Here is a 19,886-nt window from a genome sequence, read left to right as displayed (position 1 = left end):
CAGAGCCCTCGATGGTCGGAAATACTGAAGTTTTGATGGCTGAATTTCTTGGTCGTTTATGATCAGCGCTTTCTGTGTCTTGTTAAGAAAAAGTCCTTCTCTGGCTCGACGGCCGCCTTCTCCTCCTCTCGTGAGTTTACGGGTCTGTTTGGACTCTCTCGTCTGGAATTCATTCACAGCTGGTTTCTGTGTGTGGTGTGAGGTGGGCGTGGGAGGAAGAAGGACGACCCCAAAGTTCCACGTCCGAACCCTGGGCCTGGGAACCTGTCAGCTCTCGTGGCCGAGGGACGTGCCGGCGTGGTCATGGTCACGTCCTGGAGGATCCCGGCGGCCGGGCCTAATCGTGTGGGCCCTTCCCCAGCGGCGGTCGCGCAGAGGGAGACGGGAGGCTGGCCTCGCCCTGGAGATGCAGAGGGGCCGTGGGCCGGGGCGCGAGCACAGCCCTTGGGCGGCACCGGCGAGGACGCAGACCCATGCCGGCACCGCACGGACCTGAGTGCTGCCAGTGCCGAGCGAGCGCGGAACAGACCCTGTGGAGGAACCAGCCGGCCCCCGTCCCGATCGGAGCCCAGTGACGACCACCGCGGGCTGCCGACCCCCGAGCTGTCGGATGATGAATTCCTGCTGTTTAAGCCTCGAGGTTTGTGGCGGTTTCTTTAGGCAGCAGCAGAAAGACAGTCCAGTAGGGACTCAGTTTTATTTCCACCCTGAGTGAACCCCGGGGGCCAGCGCTACACGATGGACGTCCCTCCCCTCCCGCCACTGCCGTCCCCTCTCTGTCCCCTTCGAGGTGCCGTCCACCCCCAGCCTCTCCTGATGCCCCTTTACTTTCTGCTCAAAATGACGCCACACGTCCGGGAGTCGGCACCCGGCTTCGGCTCCTCGGCCACGGACGTTCCAGTTCTCCACGTGTCTGAGCAGGAGGAATGGACCCTCCGCTCCCCCTTCGATGGCTCCGGGGCCCCGACCCCTCAGCGCCTCCTCCTGGACCTCGGGTAGTGGCCTGGCGGGAGGGGCAACGCTCCGGAGACCGGGCCACACGCTGCTCCTCCCCTGGGACCCGGAGCCCAGTGCCCACCTCGGCGCGGCCGGCTGGGACCCTCCTCCCTCGTGGGGTCGTCACGGGAGCGGAGCCCAGAGCCAGGCCGAGTTGGCAAACGCTCTTGGCCGCTGGGTGTGGCCGATCCGGACTTGCCCTCGTTTGAGTCTCAACGAGCGTCTTCGAGCAAAGTGGACTCGTCTTTGAACAAAGATTTCTTTTTTTGTTTTTAAAGATCCGCCCTGAGCTAACATGTGTTGCCAATCTTCTTCTTTGTTTTTTTTTCTGCTTCTTCTCCCCAAAGACCCCCGGTACATAGTTGTGTATTTTAGTTGTGGGTCCTTCTAGTTGTGGCATGTGGGACGCTGCCTCAATGTGGCCTGACGAGCGGTGCCATGTCCGTGCCAAGATCTGAACTGGTGAAACCCTGGGCTGCCGAAGCGGAGCGCGAACTTAACCACTCGGCCGTGGGGCCAGCCCCCAGAACAAAGATTTCTTAATTTTTTTTTTTAGTGAGGAAGATTGGCCCTGAGCTAACATCTGTGCTCATCTTCCTCTATTTTCTATGTGGGACGCCACCACAGCGTGGCTTGATAAGCGGTGTGCGGGTCCACAACCGGGATCCAAACGCGTGAACCCCAGGCCGCTGAAGTGGAGCGTGGGCGCTTAACCACTGCACCCCCGGGCCCGGCCTTGAACCAAGATTTCTTATAGAACTTGCAGCAACGACAGAGCCCTCTGGTGGCAACAATGCGGCATTTCTCTCTCTGGGGAAGACGCCTGCAGATGAGTCAGTGCGTGTGGTGAGGGTCTAGGACCCTTCAGGCCAACGGGATTTTCCGGGGTCTCCCTGTTCGGACCAGATGCTCAGGGGCCTTTCTGCCTGGAGCCCTCCCAGGGCCCCTCCCCTCCCCCCGTTTCCTGACGGAGGGGGCGGCGAGGCCCCACCCAGAAGCGAAGCGTCAGAGGGACGGGCCGAGGAGCTGGAAGGGGCTTTGCCGAGTGTGGGGGATGGACTGGCTCCTTCACACAGCGAGGGTTCGCCCGGGCCCTGGGGTCGGCCAGCCTGTGCGGCGATGCTGTGTCAGGTAGGGGCAAGGCCCTGGGGAGCTGCTGTGCGGGCAGCGGAGCGGGACCTGGGGCAGGGCTGGGAGGAGGGTCGGGACGCTCCCTACGTCGGGGAACTTGAATCTTGACTGTGAGCAGGACACAGCCAGGCACAGAGGGCAGTCCTGCTGGGCAGGGGACGTGGCTCCTGGGACGTCCTGCAAGGGATCCGCCGAGGCTGGGGCCTGGCGCGTGGGCCCTGACGGTACTTGGTAACCGTCACTTTGCTTGGACGACGTAAGACAGCCAACTCCGAACACCAGCTGCAGCTGAAGATTTTTCTCATGAGACGTGGGGCTGGAAGGGTGAGTACCGGTTGGGGGGCTTTTGGCTGCAAGGAACAGAAAACCCGCTACAAGAGCTTAGTCCTAAGGGGTTAATTGTGTCGGGTAACAGGAAGCCTGGACACAGAGAAGCCTCCAGGGTTGCCAGGTTCAGAGGCTCAGCAGTGACACCGAAGATGTGTCCCTCAGCTCACTGTCCTCCAGCTGGCAGGCCTCACGGTCACAATATGGCTGCCTGAGCTCAGCCATCACAGACAGTCTCAGAAATAACCAAGAAGAAAGGACAGCGTCTCCTTCCTGTGTCTTCTTTCGAGAGAGAGGACGCCGCCCCAGAAGCCTCTGCAGGTGCCCCTCAGGCCTCATTCCTGAGCCATCCTGGTGAGCTGGGAGACCAGCACCAGCCCCTCCACCTGGGCACAGGTGGGGTCTCTTATAGGAAAACGTGGGTGGAGTCGGGTACGCTCCAGCACTGACTCTGCTCCAGGTCTACCGTTCATTCAACGATCTTCCCCAAGAGCCTGCTGTGGGCTGGGCACGGTTCTGGGCACCTGGACACACAAGGCGTGGATGCCCTCGGCCCCCGGTCTGGGAGGCGACTCTCACGAGGCAAAGACAGATGCTGAAGGGGAGAGCAAGTCAGTCAGTGTCGTCGCAGGTGGTGCCAGATGCACAGAGAAACCAAACGGGCCTGGGATGCAGAGGAACCGGGAGCGGGGCCGCCCTCCTGAGGACCCACAAGTGCAAAGGCCCCGAGGTGGGTCTGGGCTGGCAGGAGGTGGCAGAGTGAGCGCCCCGGGAGCAGCTTCTGCGTCGTCGGGTGAGGGGCAGCTGTGGATGTGGGGGAGTGGGGGTGGCGGAATGCGGCCCGAGAATGCGGACGGCCCTTCTCCTGTTGCCGGGCGACCACGGACACACTTGGTGTTGGGGAGCAAGGCTGCAGGGCCGGGAGGCCCAGTCCATGGGGGACCACTGGCTGAGTTCACTCAACAACCGCCACGGCTCAGAGGCCAAGGGCAGGTCAGAAAGGGGGCAGGACGATGACACCCCCAGCCCCCTCGGCGCCATGTACCAGCACCGAGGCTCCAAGCACATGGACGCCGGGGAGCTGGGGTCCCACGACCAAGAGGAGGAGACTCCCCCCGAGGAGGTGTCCGGAGAGGAGTTCCTGGACACCCGGGGCCCGGGAGAGGCGCTGCCCGGGCTGGAGAAGGATGAGGAGGCTGTGTCCGAGATGAGGTGGGTGGCGGAGTGGGCTGGGCCGGGCGGGGTGGTGGGCAGGGAGCCTAGTCCCCGCCGTGGCTCCAGGTGTGCGGGCTGAGATGGGGTGGGCAGCAGGCACGGCCCCATCTGGGTGGGGGCCACCCAGAAGCGCAGGTCTGGACTCGCACAGAGTTGAGAGGCCAAGCTGGAAACTCTCCCGGGTCAAAAGCCGAAACCACTCCGAGTGCCACAGGCTGCCAGACACTTCAGCGTGGCCGGGGTGGGGGTGGGGGGCGAGTGCCTGCTGGACTGAGCACCTTTGGGGCGTGACCTCTGGCAGTGGTGGCATCCCAGGGAGAGCCAGGCGCTCCCTCTTGGCTGCGTCCCTCTGTCTGTCCCTCCATCTGTCCTTCCGTCTGTCCCTCTGCCTGCCCGCGGGGCAGCTGCTCTGGCTGGACGCAGGAAGGAGCTCCATGCCTCTCCCTCGCTCCGTCTTGGCGTCTTGTGTCCTCTCCACACCCAGCGGGACGCCCGCCCTCTGTGCACAAGTGACGTCCTGCTCTTGTGAGCTTGTGCGCTGTGGTGGCCCTGGCAGGTGGCGCGGGCCGTGCAGGGACAGGCGGTGTCGGGTGGGCTTCCCGGGTGTGGCACACAGTCGGCACGTCACACACGCTTGTGATGAGAAGTGCCCCTGAGGTGGGAGCCGTTGGTCCCGTCTGAAGACAAGGGCACTGGGGGTGCCGGTTGGGTCCGAGTCGGGCTGGCCGTGGAGCCGGGGTCCGTCCAGGGGCCGGGCAGGGGCCGAGGAAGGAGGGGCAGCGAGCGGCTCTGACCTCATGGCCGACCCCCCCGCAGCCGGCTGTCGGTGTCCCAGAGGCTCCCGGGCGCGGCCGCCATGCGAGGCAGGAAGAAGAGAAGGCGGCTCCTGGAGCTGGCGAAACCCAAGACCAACTGGCAAGTGCTGAGGGACAGGTGAGGCTGCCGCGGCGTCGCGGGAGCCCGATGAGGGGGGGCGGGCGCCGCGAGGAGGTGCAGCCCCGGGTCCCCTCCGCCTTCTGCCCCGGGCCGCCCGCCCCTCCGAGCTCGGTCCCCCCTCCCGTCATCCCCGCACGGTACACTTGGGCAGGTGCAGAGGGAGGCGAGAAGCCAGGGGGCGCTGGTGGGCGGTGCGGGCGGTGCGGGCGGGCGGGCGCTGGAGCCAAGGCGCCGGCCTGTCTCACCCAGCACGGCCCGCCGCTGCCAGGGCTTTGCCTGGATCTCCCCGCGCTTGTGGAGCCTGCAGGTCTGTGTCTACTGGTGAGTCCAGGGCGCCGCCCCCACCTCGGCCCGGCAGGCGGCCAGGCGCCGGGCTCCCCTCGCTCCACAGCCTCTCGTGCCCTTGGGGCCAAGGATGGGGCGCCCACCCCAGGGCCTCTCCTGACCCACCGGGTGTGTGGGCCCTGTCGTCCCGCCACGCGGCCCGGGCTCCGCTCCTGGTGTTGCCTTTCTTTCCAGCTCCCCGTTCTCCGAATGTCAGCTGAGAATATTCTCCATCCCTCGTCATGGCTGCTCCTCCGCGTCCCCTCGCTCTCCCTCCCCCTCCTGCCGCCCGCCCTGCTGTCTCCCGTCGGTGTGGCCGGCGCCTGAGTTCTGTTTCAGGGCAGCCCCCTCACTCTGAGCCGCGCCGGGCTGTGTTCCAGGCCATCCACGTACTGGACGGAGAGGTTTCTCGAGGACACCACCCTCACCGTCACCGTGCCCGGTAGGTCGAGCCGCCGCCTCCCCCTCTCCCTCGGGGGCCGCTGGCTCAGGGGCTGTCCTGAGGGGCTCTTGTCCCGCCCTGGAGCCAGGCCACCCGTCTGACTCGCTGCCCCCAGTCTCCTGGGTGGGTCACCCCACCGCCCCCTGACCTGTGACTCGCTCCGACTGGGGGGACCTCCCCAGCCCCAACCTCCCAGGAGTCCCTGCGGCCCCCCAGCCCCCAGGCCATCGTCTCTGGCTCTGTCCCCTGAGGAGCTGCAGCCAGCTGGACGCTGTCGTGGGGGAGACGGGTGGGGCGGACGCTCTGGGGAAATCCCAATTTGTGCCCAAAAGGGGGTCAGTGTCAACGTCACAAAGGACCCTTTGCCCTCCTTTCCACGACGGTGTCTGTACTTTCTGAGGGCAGCGCGTCCCTTTAAACAAAAGACTGGAGGAGGCTGGAGGCTGGCGGGCAGCAGGGTGGGTCCCGGGGTTCGATCTCCCCGCAGTGGACACTCTGGGCCTCCACCAGCTCCAGCCCCAAGTCCACTTTCCCAACCGGCGGGTCTTCGGGGCCGCACTGAGCTCCGGTCCACCCCCCGCTCCCACCCCGTGTGCCCCGACCTCTGAGCCCTTGTCCCCAAGATGGGGACAGCAAGTCACCCTCTGCCAGGACGGCCGCCGAGCTTTTGGCCCGCAGCCCCTGGCTGAGCCTGGCGCCTGAGCCGTGCAAAGCCGCGATCAGGAGGAGGGGAGCCTGGGCGGCAGGCGTCGGCTGGAGCTGTGTCCCGTTGCGCAGTGGTGTCCCGCCGGGTGGAGGAGCTGGCCCGACCGAAGAGGTTCTACTCGGAGTATTACAACAGCAGCAGGTGAGGCCCGGCCACGGCCCACCGCTGGGGGGGGCGGCGGGGGAGGACACGTGACGTGGTCCGAGCTCCACGCATGGCGCTCATCACCGCGGTGGATCCAAAGAGCCAGCAGTTGTAGGACGTGGTCGTTTTATGTGCCACGTGGGACCCGGTTCTTTGTCACTTAGTTTCATGTTCATTGAAAGTGACCTTCAGAGGTAAGCAGACAGATTTCGATGGCCCGTCTTCAAGCGCACGAGAAAGAAAAAGACAACCGGACTGAATTACTCGTGTTTGGAGTCACCTTTCCGCTCAGAGAGGGTGACGTTCCACACGCGGCTTTGCTGCCCGTCTCTGTGACGACTTCTCGGTTAATGCCGAGTTGTGTGTGACCTGAAGACGGTTTAAGTGCGTTTAGACGTGGCTTCTGTAGAACCAGGGAGGCAGGGGGCTCGGCGGAGGTGATCTCAGCACACGAGGGGGCAGCGAGGCCGTTCTGGAGCTGCTTCCCGGCCCGAGTGGTGGAAGGTGCTGCATCACTGAGACCCGATGTTGGGGGCCCGGGCCCAGCGAGCTCAGGGGGAGCTCACTCCCCAGATTCTGTGGTGGCTGCAGGACCCACGTGGCGTCCAGCCCCGATGACCGGGTGGGGAGAAGGCCTGGGGTCTGTCACCACGGGGTGGGCGGAGAAGCACGGAGCCTGAAGACGCCATTGCAGGGTGAGGGGCGACCTCAGGACAAGGTCGCTCCGTCCTTGAGAACACTTGGGGCCTCTGTCGGGGGTCCTCTCATGAATCCCCCCCTGGGGGGCGTTTTCCGAGCCCCAGAATCAGAGGGGAGCTTCTGGAACGCACAGAAGCACAGCCGTGCCTGGGCTGAGCGGGGTCTCCGGCGTCGCTGTCCCCTAGGACCACCCCCATCTGGCCCATTTCCAAGGCCACCCTGGAGTGCCAGCCGTCCAGCCGCCTGCGGGAGCTGGCCACCCCGAAGGTCCGGAACAACATCTGGAGCCTCAACATGTCCGAGGTGGGTGCCGCGCCCTCGGGAGCCCCAGCAGACGAGAGGGAACACATGCAGCGCACGGCCGTGCAGCCACCCTGTTGAACCCTCGGGCTCACGGGGGTTTGCCCAGGAAAAGCTCCCTCTTCCTCTCGCCTGAGCTCTCTGCCACATGTGGGCGCCATGCGGCCCCGTCCGGCCGCCCTGCGCCAGCCTCCTCTCTCGCCCCGGGAGGGCCCCTCCTCCCGGCTCCCGTTCTGCCCCCGCGGCGGTGCGTCTGAGGCCCTGGCGGGGGTCGCAGCTCAGGCCCCCGAGGTGCCGAGTCCTGTCCTGTTGTCCGGATGGACCACACTCGCCCGCTCGATGGCGTTCCTGGTTTTCGCCCGTTGCAGACACAGCAGCTGCGGACATTCGCGCAGTTTTGGGGGTGTCTCCACGCTCCAGGGCGACGGCTGGGTCTAGGGTGCGACCCGCCCCCCAGAGTGGCCGTCCCGTGTGCTCCACACTGGCGTCTGTCCGCTTGTCTGTCTGCTCCCTCGTTTCTGTTGGGCGGTTCTCGCAGACGCGCCGTCCCGCTGTGGTTTGAAGCTGCGCTGAGTGACGCGCGGTGCGTCTCCCCGTGGGGTTATCTGCAGATGCCCACCGAAAAGATTCAAGCAAATCCAGACGTCAAGCTATTTCTCTGTTCAACACTTCAGTGCGTTTCTGACAGACAAGGACGTGTTGTGGTGGTTGTTTTGGGTTTTTTTGTAGTTGAAAGTAACACGTTTCTATAATGTGATACTTTTTTTTTTACTTTTATCCTCTTTTGCAATTTTGACAATTTATAGTGACTTCATAGTTTTGTACTTCTATCCTTTTTAAAAAAATTTCTTTTTCATTGCAGTAACATTGGTTTATAACATTATATAATTTCAGGTGTACATCATTATATTTCAATTTCTGTGTAGATCACGTCATGTTCGGCAGCCAGACTAATTCTAGCCCCTCCCCCACATGAGCCTAATCACTCCTTTCACCCCCCCGCCCCGACCCCATGGTGACCACCAGTCCAATCTCTGTTGCTGTGTGTTTGTCTGCTGTTGTTTTATCTTCTACTTATGAGTGAGATCATGTGGTATTTGACCTTCTCTCTCTGACTTATTTCACTCAGCATAATACCCTCAAGGTCCATCCACGTTGTCACAAATGGCCAGATTTCGTCATTTTTTATGGCTGAGTAGTATTCCATCCCGTATAAATACCACATCTTCTTTATCCATTCGTCCCTTGATGGGATTGTGTATAATGCTGCAGTGAACACAGGGGTGCAGGTATCTTTATGCCTTTGCGTTTTCAAGTTCTTTGGATAAATACCCAGCAGTGGGATACCTGGATCATATGGTAGATCTATTCTTAATTTTCTGAGGATACTCCAAACTGCTTTCCACAGTGGCTGCACCAGTTTGCACTGCCACCAGCAGTGAACAAGGATTCCCATCTCTCCACACTCTCTCCCCCATGTGTTGTTTCCTGTCTTGTTGATTATAGCCATCCTGACCGGAGTGAGGTGATACCTCATTGTAGTTTTGATTTGCATTTCCCTGATAGCTAATGACGTTGAGCATGTTTTCATACGCCTGTTGGCCATCTGTATATCTTCTTTGGAGAAATCTCGGTTCAGATCTTTTGCCCATTTTCTAATTGGGTTGTTGGCTTTTTTGGTGTTGAGCTGTGTGAATTCTTTGTATATTTTGGATATTAACCTCTTATCTGATATGTGGTTTGCAAATATCTTCTTCCAGTTGTTAGGTTGTCTTTTCGTTTTCTTGATGGCTTCCTTTGCTGTGCAGAAGCTTTTTAGTTCGCTGTAGTCCCATTTGTTCATTTTTTCTACTGTTTCTCTTGCCGGTCAGACACGGGACTTGAAAATATGCTGCTAAGACCGATGTCAAAGAGCGTACTGCTTATGTTTTCTTCTAGAAGTTTAACGGTTTCAGGTCTTACCTTCAAGTCTTTAATCCATTTTGAGTTGATTTTTGTGGTGGTGTAAGATAAGGGTCTATTCTCATTCTTTTGCATGTGGCTGACCAGTTTTCCTAACACCATGTGTTGAAGAGACTGTCCTTTCTCCATGTATGTTCTTGGCTCCTTTGTCGAAAATTAGCTGTTCATAAACGTGTGGGGGTGAGGACGTTTTAAAAACAGCCATAATAACAATGATCATCGTGAGGAAATTTAACAGTAACATCTTAATATCAAATACTCACTCCGAGTTCAGTTTTACCAGTTGAGTCAAAACAGGCTTTCTGTGGCCACTTTGGCGAATCAGGATCCGAAGGAGGGCGCTGGCCTTTTCACTGTCCCTCCAGCCGTCCCTCCTCCAGCCCGTCCCTCCTCCAACCCGTCCCTCCTCCAGCCCGTCCCTCCTCTAACCCGTCCCTCCTCTAACCCGTCCCTCCTCCAGCCCATCCCTCCTCCAGCCCGTCCCCCCTCTAACCCGTCCCTCCTCCAACCCGTCCCTCCTCCAGCCCGTCCCTCCTCCAGCCCGTCCCTCCTCTAACCCGTCCCTCCTCTAACCCGTCCCTCCTCCAGCCCATCCCTCCTCCAGCCCGTCCCTCCTCCAGCCCGTCCCCCCTCTAACCCGTCCCTCCTCCAACCCGTCCCTCCTCCAGCCCGTCCCTCCTCCAGCCCGTCCCTCCTCTAACCCGTCCCTCCTCTAACCCGTCCCTCCTCCAGCCCATCCCTCCTCCAGCCCGTCCCCCCTCTAACCCGTCCCTCCTCCGACCCGTCCCTCCTCCAGCCCGTCCCTCCTCCGACCCGTCCCTCCTCCAACCCGTCTCCTCCGACCCGTCCCTCCTCCAACCCGTCCCTCCTCCAGCCCGTCCCTCCTCCAGCCCGTCCCCCCTCTAACCCGTCCCTCCTCCAGCCCGTCCCTCCTCCAGCCCGTCCCCCCTCTAACCCGTCCCTCCTCCAGCCCGTCCCTCCTCCAACCCGTCCCTCCGACCCGTCCCTCCTCCAGCCCGTCCCTCCTCCAACCCGTCCCTCCGACCCGTCCCTCCTCCAACCCGTCCCTCCTCCGAGCCCGTCCCTCCTCCAACCCGTCCCTCCCGACCCGTCCCTCCTCCAACCCGTCCCTCCTCCAGCCCGTCCCTCCTCCAGCCCGTCCCCCCTCTAACCCGTCCCTCCTCCAGCCCGTCCCTCCTCCAACCCGTCCCGCCCGTCCCTCCTCCAACCCGTCCCTCCTCCAGCCCGTCCCTCCTCTAGCCCGTCCCTCCTCTAACCCGTCCCTCCTCCAGCCCGTCCCTCCTCCAACCCGTCCCTCCGACCCGTCCCTCCTCCAACCCGTCCCACCGGCCCATCCTCCTCCAGCCCGTCCCTCCTCCGACCCGTCCCTCCTCCAGCCCGTCCCTCCTCCGACCCGTCCCTCCTCCAGCCCGTCCCTCCTCCCAGCCGTCCCTCCTCCAACCCGTCCCTCCTCCAGCCCGTCCCTCCTCCACCCGTCCCCCCTCTAACCCGTCCCTCCTCCAACCCGTCCCTCCTCCAGCCCGTCCCTCCTCCAGCCCGTCCCCCCTCTAACCCGTCCTTCCTCCAACCCGTCCCTCCTCCAGCCCGTCCCTCCTCCAGCCCGTCCCCCCTCTAACCCGTCCCTCCTCCAACCCGTCCCTCCTCCAGCCCGTCCCTCCTCCAGCCCGTCCCCCCTCTAACCCGTCCCTCCTCCAGCCCGTCCCTCCTCCAGCCCGTCCCCCCTCTAACCCGTCCCTCCTCCAGCCCGTCCCTCCTCCAACCCGTCCCTCCGACCCGTCCCTCCTCCAACCCGTCCCACCGGCCCATCCTCCTCCAGCCCGTCCCTCCTCCGACCCGTCCCTCCTCCAGCCCGTCCCTCCTCCGACCCGTCCCTCCTCCAGCCCGTCCCTCCTCCCACCCGTCCCTCCTCCAACCCGTCCCTCCTCCGACCCGTCCCTCCGGCCCTTCCCTCCTCCAACCCGTCCCTCCGGCCCGTCCCTCCTCCAACCCGTCCCTCCTCCAACCCGTCCCTCCTCCGACCCGTCCCTCCGGCCCGTCCCTCCTCCGACCCGTCCCTCCGGCCCGTCCCTCCTCCGACCCGTCCCTCCTCCAACCCGTCCCTCCGACCCGTCCCTCCTCCAACCCGTCCCTCCTCCAGCCCGTCCCTCCTCCGGCCCGTCCCTCCTTCAGCCTGTCCCTCCTCCAGCCCGTCCCTCCTCCGGCCCGTCCCTCCTTCAGCCTGTCCCTCCTCCGGCCGTCCCCCAAGACTGGAGACGCACCGTGTGCGCATCAGACCCCAGGATGTCCTTGATTAGAGCAGTGACTGTCCTCTTTATGGAGGACAATTTCAACAGGAAAAGGACGCAGAAAGAGGGAAAGAGGAAAGTTCTGGGTGACCTTAGAGGTCATTTCAGCGGATGCCCTGCCTCCACGCCGGCTCCTGCCAGCCCTGTACTGAGCATTTGGGAACATTAAATACACGCACACGGGCACCGACCAGCATTTGGCAGGTCTGGGAGGAGCCCATCTCCTCCTCTTTAAGGGATAGTTCACTTCACCAGCTGCCCCGTGCCCCCTCCGTCTCCAGGGCCTCTGGAGCGCCCGTCGCTTTCCACTCGTCAGTGCTGTCTCCTCACTGTGCAGTGGGCAGACGACTTCACACACAGAGGAGCCCGAGGTGCACTGGGCCAGGAACGAGGGTCAGCGGGCCGTGGGGGGCAGCCTGGGAAGAGCGGTCTGGTCTGTGCTGTTCTGGGGCCGGGAGCCGGTGACCAGCAGCCCCCAGAGCTCAGGCCGGGTGCCACCCCGAGCAGCTGCACCAGGGCCGACCGTCTCCGTGGGGCGTGGATTCCCCAGGAAACGCTGCGAGGTCATCTCTGGGGCCAGCGGGTCCCGCTTCTCAGGGAAACGTCTGCAGAGTTTCCCACCGTCACCCCCACTTGTCGCCATGAGCTCAGCCTCGTTTCCATCATTTTATGCTTTATTGCACGTGTGGACCCGGGAGCCATAATCGCCACATCTCGTGTTTTTAACGTGCTCCTCCGGCAGCTTGGCTTTCTCGCTTTTCCCCTCGATCTGTGCTGCCTGGAGCCCTGCCCACTGATGGTACCGAAGCAATGCTTTTGCTGCTGGACTGTGTCCTCTCGTTCAGACATACTGCAGCCAGCTCGCGCAGCCCCCAGCGATGGCAGCCAGGAGTGTGCTGTGAAAACGCCACAGCGCTCACGTCCCTGTACTCGGCCGCCGGGGTTTCCATTCGCAGTGTCATCCTGTGAGCACGCACAGCTTTATGAGGTGGACAGGTTGCTGTCCACAGAAGTGTGTGTGAGGGTTTCTTTCTGCCCGTGTTCCTGCCGGGGCTTCCTAGTGTCAGACTTTCTCAGTTTTGCCACATTTTTTGGCAGGCAGGGACATTTTATTTTTTAATTTACGTTTCCCTGGTCCACAGGGAGGAGTGTTGACCATTTAGCTTCCTCTCCTGTATGATTAGCCCAATCCTACTGGTTCTTTGGGTTGTTGATTTAGAGTAGCTCTTTACATATGATGGCTACCACTCTTTTGCTGAGCACATTAGTCTTTTTGTGTTATTTTTGGGGTCTTTTTGATCCAGTGGCCTGTGGGGAATTGTAGACTGCGCTGCTCTTCCCTCTAACTCTTTTTCCAGGTGTCCCAGGTGTCCCGGGCCACCCAGATGGCCATCCCCAGTCCCAGGATCCTCCAGCTGGCTAAGCCCAGGGCTCCAGCCACCCTGCTGGGAGAGTGGGACCCCGTGCTGAAGCCCAAGCCCCACGTGTCAGACTACAACCGCCTCCTCCACTTGGCCAGTAAGTCGGTCCATGGGGCTTGGTTCCTAGGAGGCCCTGTGTCCCTTCCCCTGGACACGGGCCGGGGTGGGGGGGCTGCTTCTGCCAGATTCCTGCTCCCTCCTCCTTCAGCTCCTCCTGAAACTGCAGACCCGCCCGCCTCCCTGGGGTCCACTCCTGCCGCAGCCTGCGGGCTCCCGGGGCTGGCAGAGGGGCTGCTCCACAGGGAGAGAGGCGCAAGGGAGAGGCTCGTGGTCCTGATGCAGGGGGTGCTGGCTGAGAGAGCCGCCCATCAGGGCGAGTGGGTGCAGAGAGAAAGTTGGGTTGCACGGCTGGGGGCCCGAGAGCCAAGCTGGGGTGCGAGGGCAGCTTTAAATCCGTGTGGGCCCAAACCCCTTCCTGCCTCCAAGCGAAGGGTCCTCATGCGGAGGTTGCATGCTTGTCGTAGGGGATTCAGAAAATGCGGGAGGACATGCAAGGAGGAGTCCTGCCACCAGGGACAGTGCTGTTTGCAGGTTTCCTTCTGGACACATGCGGCCTGGACACGCAGACCCGGGTCGCAGAAGGGGGACAGGGAGGGCACAGTAGGTCCCCGTGTCTTCCCTCGGGGGCTGGAGACGGTCCGTGTGGCAGATGACCTCACTGGCATCCAGTTGTGGCCACATTCCCAGGAGGTCAAAGCTGCGGCCAGGTCAGGCATGAAGTCTTGGTTTGCTGACGTGGAACTTAGTGCAAGCGACTCCATTTTAGGCCTGTTGTCTCTTTTTTAACAATTCCCACCCCTCCCCAGCCCCTGGCCCCCACGAGCCCACTCTCTGTCTGTGGATCTGCCTGTTCTGGATGTTTCCTGTCAATGGGGTCACACGCCGTGTGTCCTTCTGTGTCTGCGTCTCTCCCTGAGCGTCGTGTGTTCAGGTCCGTCCACGTGCAGCTGTGTCAGGGCCTCGCTCCTCTTCACGGCTGCGTCATATTCCAGTGTGTGGGGGGACACGTTCTCTTTGTCCATCTTCCATTGCCAGATGGGCCACTGGCCTCGGGAGCTTTGACCCGCAGGTTGATCTCGCAGGGGGAGTGGCCTGGCGCCTGACGCTGTCCTTCTCTCCTGCCCCCTCAGCGCCCAAGGCCCAGTCGGACCAGTGTGTTCCTGACCGAGACCCACGCTGGGAGGTGCTGGAGGTCACCAAGAGGGCAGTGGCCAGTCCTCGTGTCGTCTCCCTGGCGAAGCCCAAGGTGCGCAGGGGCCTGAGCGAGGGCTACGACCCCTACCGCATCTCCCCGGCCTCCCTGGTGGCCCAGGCGTCCCCTCGCCTCTACGAGCTCGCCACCCCCAAGAGCATCACCAAAAAAGTGTGAGTGACCCAGGCCCGGCCTCTGAGGCCCGTTCCCAGTAAACACCAAGTGCATCTGAACCCTGTGTGTGGCTGCTCCGAGTGCTCCAGCCTGGAGGGAGGCGGCAGGACCTCGAGAGGAGGGATAATAATAATATTTATGTTGGGACCCAACCTGCGGTCTGTCCAGCCCTTTTATTTTCCAAGTCACTTTCACCTGCGCCTCAGGTTCTCTGAGGTCGGACTTCGGCCTTGTCCACGTCAGAGCCGCCCTCGGAACCTCTCACATCCAGCTGCGTTCTGGGGTCCACACACACCGCAGACTCGGAGAGAACAAGCTGATGCTGACTGCACGGCTCGTTGATCTTTATGGTGACCCAACGATGGGGCTATAATTGTCCCCATTCATGAGATGGAAACTGAGGCTCAGAGAGACTGGGAAGGACCCACAGGCCCTGTGTGGGTCTCCTGTGGCTGCTGTAACAGACCACCATGAACACTGGCTTCAAACAACACATACTTATCGCCTCACGTCCTGGGCTCAGGAGTCCGACAGGGTCCCACGGGGCTAAACCCAGGGTGGGCAGGGCGGGTCCCCCCAGAGGCCCCAGGGGAGGAGCGCGTCCCGCCTCCTCCAGCTTCCAGAGGCGCCGCGTCCTGGGCTCGGGGCCCCTTCCTCCGTCCGCACGGCCAGCAGTGCAGCGTCCCCATCTCGGCCTCTGACCCTCCCGCCTCCCTCTGCTCAGGACCCTGGGATGACCCTGGGCCCCGGGAATCCAGGGTCACCCCCATCCCAGGGGCCTTTACTCAGTACCACCTTCAAAGTTACCATGTGAGGTGACACACCTGCAGGTCCTGGGATGAGGACGGGGACGTCTTTGGGGCCGTCATTCAGCCCACCACAGTGGAGAGAGAACTTTTCTGTCTCTAAAACCCTAGACAAAGTCTTGTACTTCACTGGCTCTGACTGGGCCACCTGGGGACCAGTCTCTGGGTCCTGAAGGTGACATCTGACTGGCGTAGGCCAGCCCCTGACAAGCGTTCTCTCAGAGCCCAGCGAGTGTCCGGTCCTGAGCCATGAGCCTGAGAATCCAAAGTCATTACCAGACTCTGAGTTCTTCGAGGACATCAGTTCATTCAACAGTTTAAAGAGCATTTATTGAACACTTACAGGTGCAGACTAGACAGGTGTTCAGAAGAAAAGGGTTAAAAACCCTCATCCTCTTCAGTGATATGAAGATGCAAATCGGTGACTAAGTGACGTTCACAGAGGCCGGGCAACTCGCTATGACAACGTGGCGATTGCTGAGTAAATGGCTCCTGAAGATGGGGTGGGAGAGGTCCTGGTGCGTTTGTTGAGTGAATGGCTGAAATCGCTGACCCCTTCTGTGTCGCTCTGGTGGTGCAACGGGAAGAGGAGGGGGAGCTTTGGAGGACGCAGTCGTAAGGAGGAGCGTGAGTGGACCGACTGGACCCCAGCCCTCTGAGGTCGTGAGCTCCCATCCCGGAAGCAGGGCGTCCTCTGTCCACAGCCTGGACTGTGTGGTCAGCTGAATACGGCTCCAGAGATGGCCAGGTCCTAACCCCGAAATCCGGGAAGACGTTACTTTAAGTGGCACAGGGGCCGTGGGGGCCATAATGGGATCATATAAAGGACAGATGGAGTGAAGGCTGTGAGATAAGATTATCCTGGTCACCTCGTGGGTCCAGCATGATCGCTCGTCCTTATGAGAGGGAGGCAGGGGGAGATGGGACCTCAGAGAACCAAGGTGCTGTCGCCCCAAAGCAGGATGGTCCGCTTTGGCCGTGGAGACGGGGAACCAGTCCCAGAAAAAGCATGTTCTCCCCCGGACCCCAGAGGGAGCACGGCCCGCTGACACCTGGACCTCTGCCCAGTGAGAGCTCTGACCTGCGGGTAACAGACGCGTGCTGTTGTCAGCTACTGAACCCGTGGTAATTTGTCACAGCAGCAAGAGGAAACTCAAGCAGATCACAAGTCACGGAGGCAGCGTTTGAAGACCCTGTACGGTGACCGCAGTGGGGCTGGCGACCCACAGGTGCCTTGAACGACTCCCACCAACACGGGGCCTCGAACTGGGTTCTCAACCGTAGCAACCTGCACAGCAGAGCAAAACGAAACTGCGAGCCACGTGAAAGTCCAAAGTGACGCGCGTGTCCTCTTGCCAAAGGCGCCTCGCACCTCGCATTTAGCGTTCTCACCGAGGCCAAGGTGGAAGCCTCGGGCTTTCGGAGCTTCCAAAACGGAATTTAACTGTCGAGGGTCACGTCAGCCTCGTGGCGAGTCCTTCCCTTGTCCCTCCTCTCAGTCACGACTAGACGACGTCCACTGACCAGCAGAGGATCCACGCGCAGCGGGTGAAGCCTGAGGGCCAGGCAGCTGCACCCCTGCAGGCAGGCGGGCTGGACCCCAGGAAGCAGTGGAACCAGGGGAGCGCCCCCTACCTCGGGCAGTGGTCCAGGCCGAGGACGCGCACGTGGGAGTGAGTGTGACTGAGCGGAGCCAGGGGCGGCCGGGCCTGTGCAAACGCACCCCACCAAGTGGCGGCAGCCCGGCCCATGCAAACACAGAGCAGCCCAGCTGGCACAACTGCGAGTAGCTGGGGCAGGAATGGAAAGAACAGCCCCTGCCCCCAGTGGGGGATCCGCCCCCAAAGCATGAGGAACCACAGCAGAACTGGCGGCCCAGCCCCCAGTGGTGGCAGCCCTGGCACCAGCTCCACCAGCAGCAGGGGCTGCGTCCAAGCCCCCGGGGCCCTGGGCCCCCGCCAGTGACAGCAGCACCTGTGAACCCAGCACCCACGGCAGTGGCACCACCAGCACCCAAGATCCCACCTGGGAGCAGCAGCACAGGTGGTGCACGGACAGCAGGGCCTGCACCCAGAGGAGCACGACACCCAGGTGATCGGAGACAAAGCGACCAAAGCCGTACCCACATAAGAAAAGGTGGCGACTGCCACAGATGCGCTGGCAGAGGGTCAGTTCATGGACACCGTGAGGAACCGTGGCAGCAACGCGGCATCGCAGAAGGAAATGCAGCTCTCCAGAAGCAAACCTGAAGTCACAGGGGATTGCAATCTGGCAGAGAATGCAAAACAGCTGTCATAAGGGAACTCAGTGAGTTACAGCAGACTCAGAAAGCGCAGTGAGCTCGGGGATAAAATCAGTGAACAGAAGGAACACCTCACCAAAGAGATTGAAGTGTAATAGGAAACAAAACAGAAATTCTGGATGTGAAGAACATAGTTAATGAGATTAGAAAAAAATGTAGAAAGCATAAAAAATAGAGCTGACGTTTTAGAGGACAGAATTACTGATTTAGAGGCTAGAAACCTAGAAATTCTTCAGGTGGAGGAGGAGGAGAGAGAATTAAGATGTTTAAAAAATGAAAAACTTCTTCGAAAAGTATCCGACTCAATTAGGAAAAGTAACATAGGCATTATAGGTCTCCCGGGGGGGCGGGAAGGGAGGGAGAAAGGAGCAGAGAGCTTGTTCAAAGAAATAATAGCTGAGAACTTCCCAAACCTGGGCAGGAGCTGGTCATGCAAGTACAGGAAGAAAATAGAACTCCTAATTACGTCAATGCAAAAAGACTTTCTCCAAGGCGTACAATATTGAAACTGTCGACAGTTGATGACAAAGAAAAGTACTAAGAGCAACAAGAGAGAAGAAATGACCCACAAAGGAGCCTCCATCAGGCTTTCAGCGGATTTCTCAGCAGAAACCTTACAGGCTAGGAGAGAGCGGAAGGATGTATTCCAAATACGGAAAGACAAAAATTATCAGCCAAGGATACTCTACCCGGTGAAATTATCCTGCGGTTATGACGGAGAAATAAAAGCTTTCCCAGATAAGCAAAAGCTGAGGGAGTTCCTTGCCAGTAGACCTCCCTACAAGAAATGACAAGGATGCCCTCGCACTGAAACAAAAAGGCAAAGGCCTACAAAGCCTTGAGCAAGGAGACAAATAGTCAGACATGATCAGAAAATTGCAGCTCTATATCAGAGTAGGTTGGCAGACACTTAATTATAACATAAAAGATAAAGGGAGAGAAAGCATCAAAAATAACTATAAACACTTCCATTTAGTCACAAACTTACAACACAAAAAAAGAATAACTTGTGACAACAAAAACATAGAAAGGGAAGGAACCTGCTTAGGCTAATGGAGATAAGAGGCTGTCAGGAAATGGACTATCTCATCTACGAGATCTTTTATACAAACCCCATGGTAACCACTAAACAAAAAATCAGAGCAGAGCCACAAGTCATAAATAAAGAGAAAACTGAGAAAACCATCACAGAAAACCCCCAAACTAAAATGGCAGGGAAAAGAAACAATGGAAATATAGAACAACCAGAAAACAAGTGATAAAATGGCAGCATTAATATGTCAATAATCACTCTAAATGTAAATGGATAGAGTTCTTCAATCAAAAGACACAGAGTAGCTGGATGGGTTAAAAAATGAGACCCAACAATGTGCTGCCTCCGGGAAACACGTCTCAGCTCTAAAGACAAACACGGGCTCAGAGTGAAGGGATGGAAGGTGATACTCCAAGCAAATGGCAAACAAAAGAAAGCGGGTGTCGCCATGCTTGTATCAGACAAAGTAGATTTCAAGATAAACAAGGCAGAGAGAGACAAGAGGGACAGGACACAAAGATAAAAGGGACACTCCATCGAGAGGACGTGGCACTTGAATATCTATGCACCTAACACAGGAGCACAAAAGTACACAAAGCAACTACTAACAGACCTAAAGGGAGCAATTCACAGCAACACAGTCATAGTAGGGGCCTCAACACCCCCCTTACATCATCCAGACAGAAAGTCAGCAAGGAAGTAGTGGAATTAAATGAAAAACCAGATGGACTTAATAGACATTTATAGAACACGCCATCCCAAATCAGCAGAATACTCCTTCTTCTCAAGAGCACATGGAACGTTCTCAAAGTTAGACCATATGTTGGGAAACAAGGCAAGCCGCAATAAATTTAAGAAGACTGAAATCATATCAAGCATCTTTTCCAACCATAATTTAATGAAACTAGAAATGAACCACAAGAAAAAAGCTGGAAAAATAACAAATATGTGGAGACTAGACAACATGCTACTGAACAGCTATCAGATCAATGAAGAAATCAAAGGATAAATAAAAAATACGTGGAGACAAATGAAAATGAAACACATCCTATGAACTCTTACGGCATCCAGCAAAAGTGGTTCTAAGAGGGACATTTATAGCAATACGGGCCTTCCTCAACAAACACGAAAATCTCAAATAAACAAACTCACACTATACCTAAAAGAACTAGAAAAAGGACAAACACAGCCCAAAGTCAGTAGAAGGAGGGAAATAATAAAAATTAGAGCAGAATAAACAAAATAGAGACTAAAAAAACAGTAGAAAGGATCAATGAAACTAAGAGCTGGTTCTTTGAGAAGACAAACAAAATTGACAAACCCTCAGCCAGCTCACTAAGGAAACAGAGATAAGCCTCAAACAAATAAAAGCAGAGGCAGCCCTTACGGCCTGGTGGTCACAGCTTGCTG

General features: G+C 59.1%; 1 protein-coding gene across 2 annotated transcripts; it reads left to right on the top strand.

Moving 5' to 3' along the window:
• Positions 1 to 3,288: 3,288 nt before the first annotated feature.
• Positions 3,289 to 18,443, top strand: SPMAP2 (sperm microtubule associated protein 2). 2 transcript variants are annotated; one of them, XM_070622187.1, is made up of 8 exons: positions 3,289 to 3,666; positions 4,486 to 4,602; positions 4,855 to 4,926; positions 5,310 to 5,371; positions 6,149 to 6,218; positions 7,106 to 7,223; positions 12,847 to 13,006; positions 14,100 to 18,443. In XM_070622187.1, the coding sequence occupies exons 1-8, from the start codon at positions 3,302 to 3,304 to the stop codon at positions 14,336 to 14,338; spliced, it is 1,203 nt and encodes a 400-aa protein (XP_070478288.1). In that variant the 5' UTR covers positions 3,289 to 3,301; the 3' UTR covers positions 14,339 to 18,443. The 2 variants fall into 2 exon arrangements, with proteins under 2 accessions (XP_070478288.1, XP_070478289.1); XM_070622188.1 differs by lacking the exon at positions 4,855 to 4,926 and having other exon boundaries at positions 14,100 to 18,370.
• The last annotated feature ends 1,443 nt before the right edge of the window (positions 18,444 to 19,886 follow it).

This window comes from Equus przewalskii, chromosome 6 (genome assembly GCF_037783145.1).
Source record: "Equus przewalskii isolate Varuska chromosome 6, EquPr2, whole genome shotgun sequence".
NCBI classification, from domain to species: Eukaryota; Metazoa; Chordata; class Mammalia; order Perissodactyla; family Equidae; genus Equus; species Equus przewalskii.
Note: the sequence above shows the minus strand (reverse complement) of the source record. Positions and strands in the feature narration are given on the sequence as shown.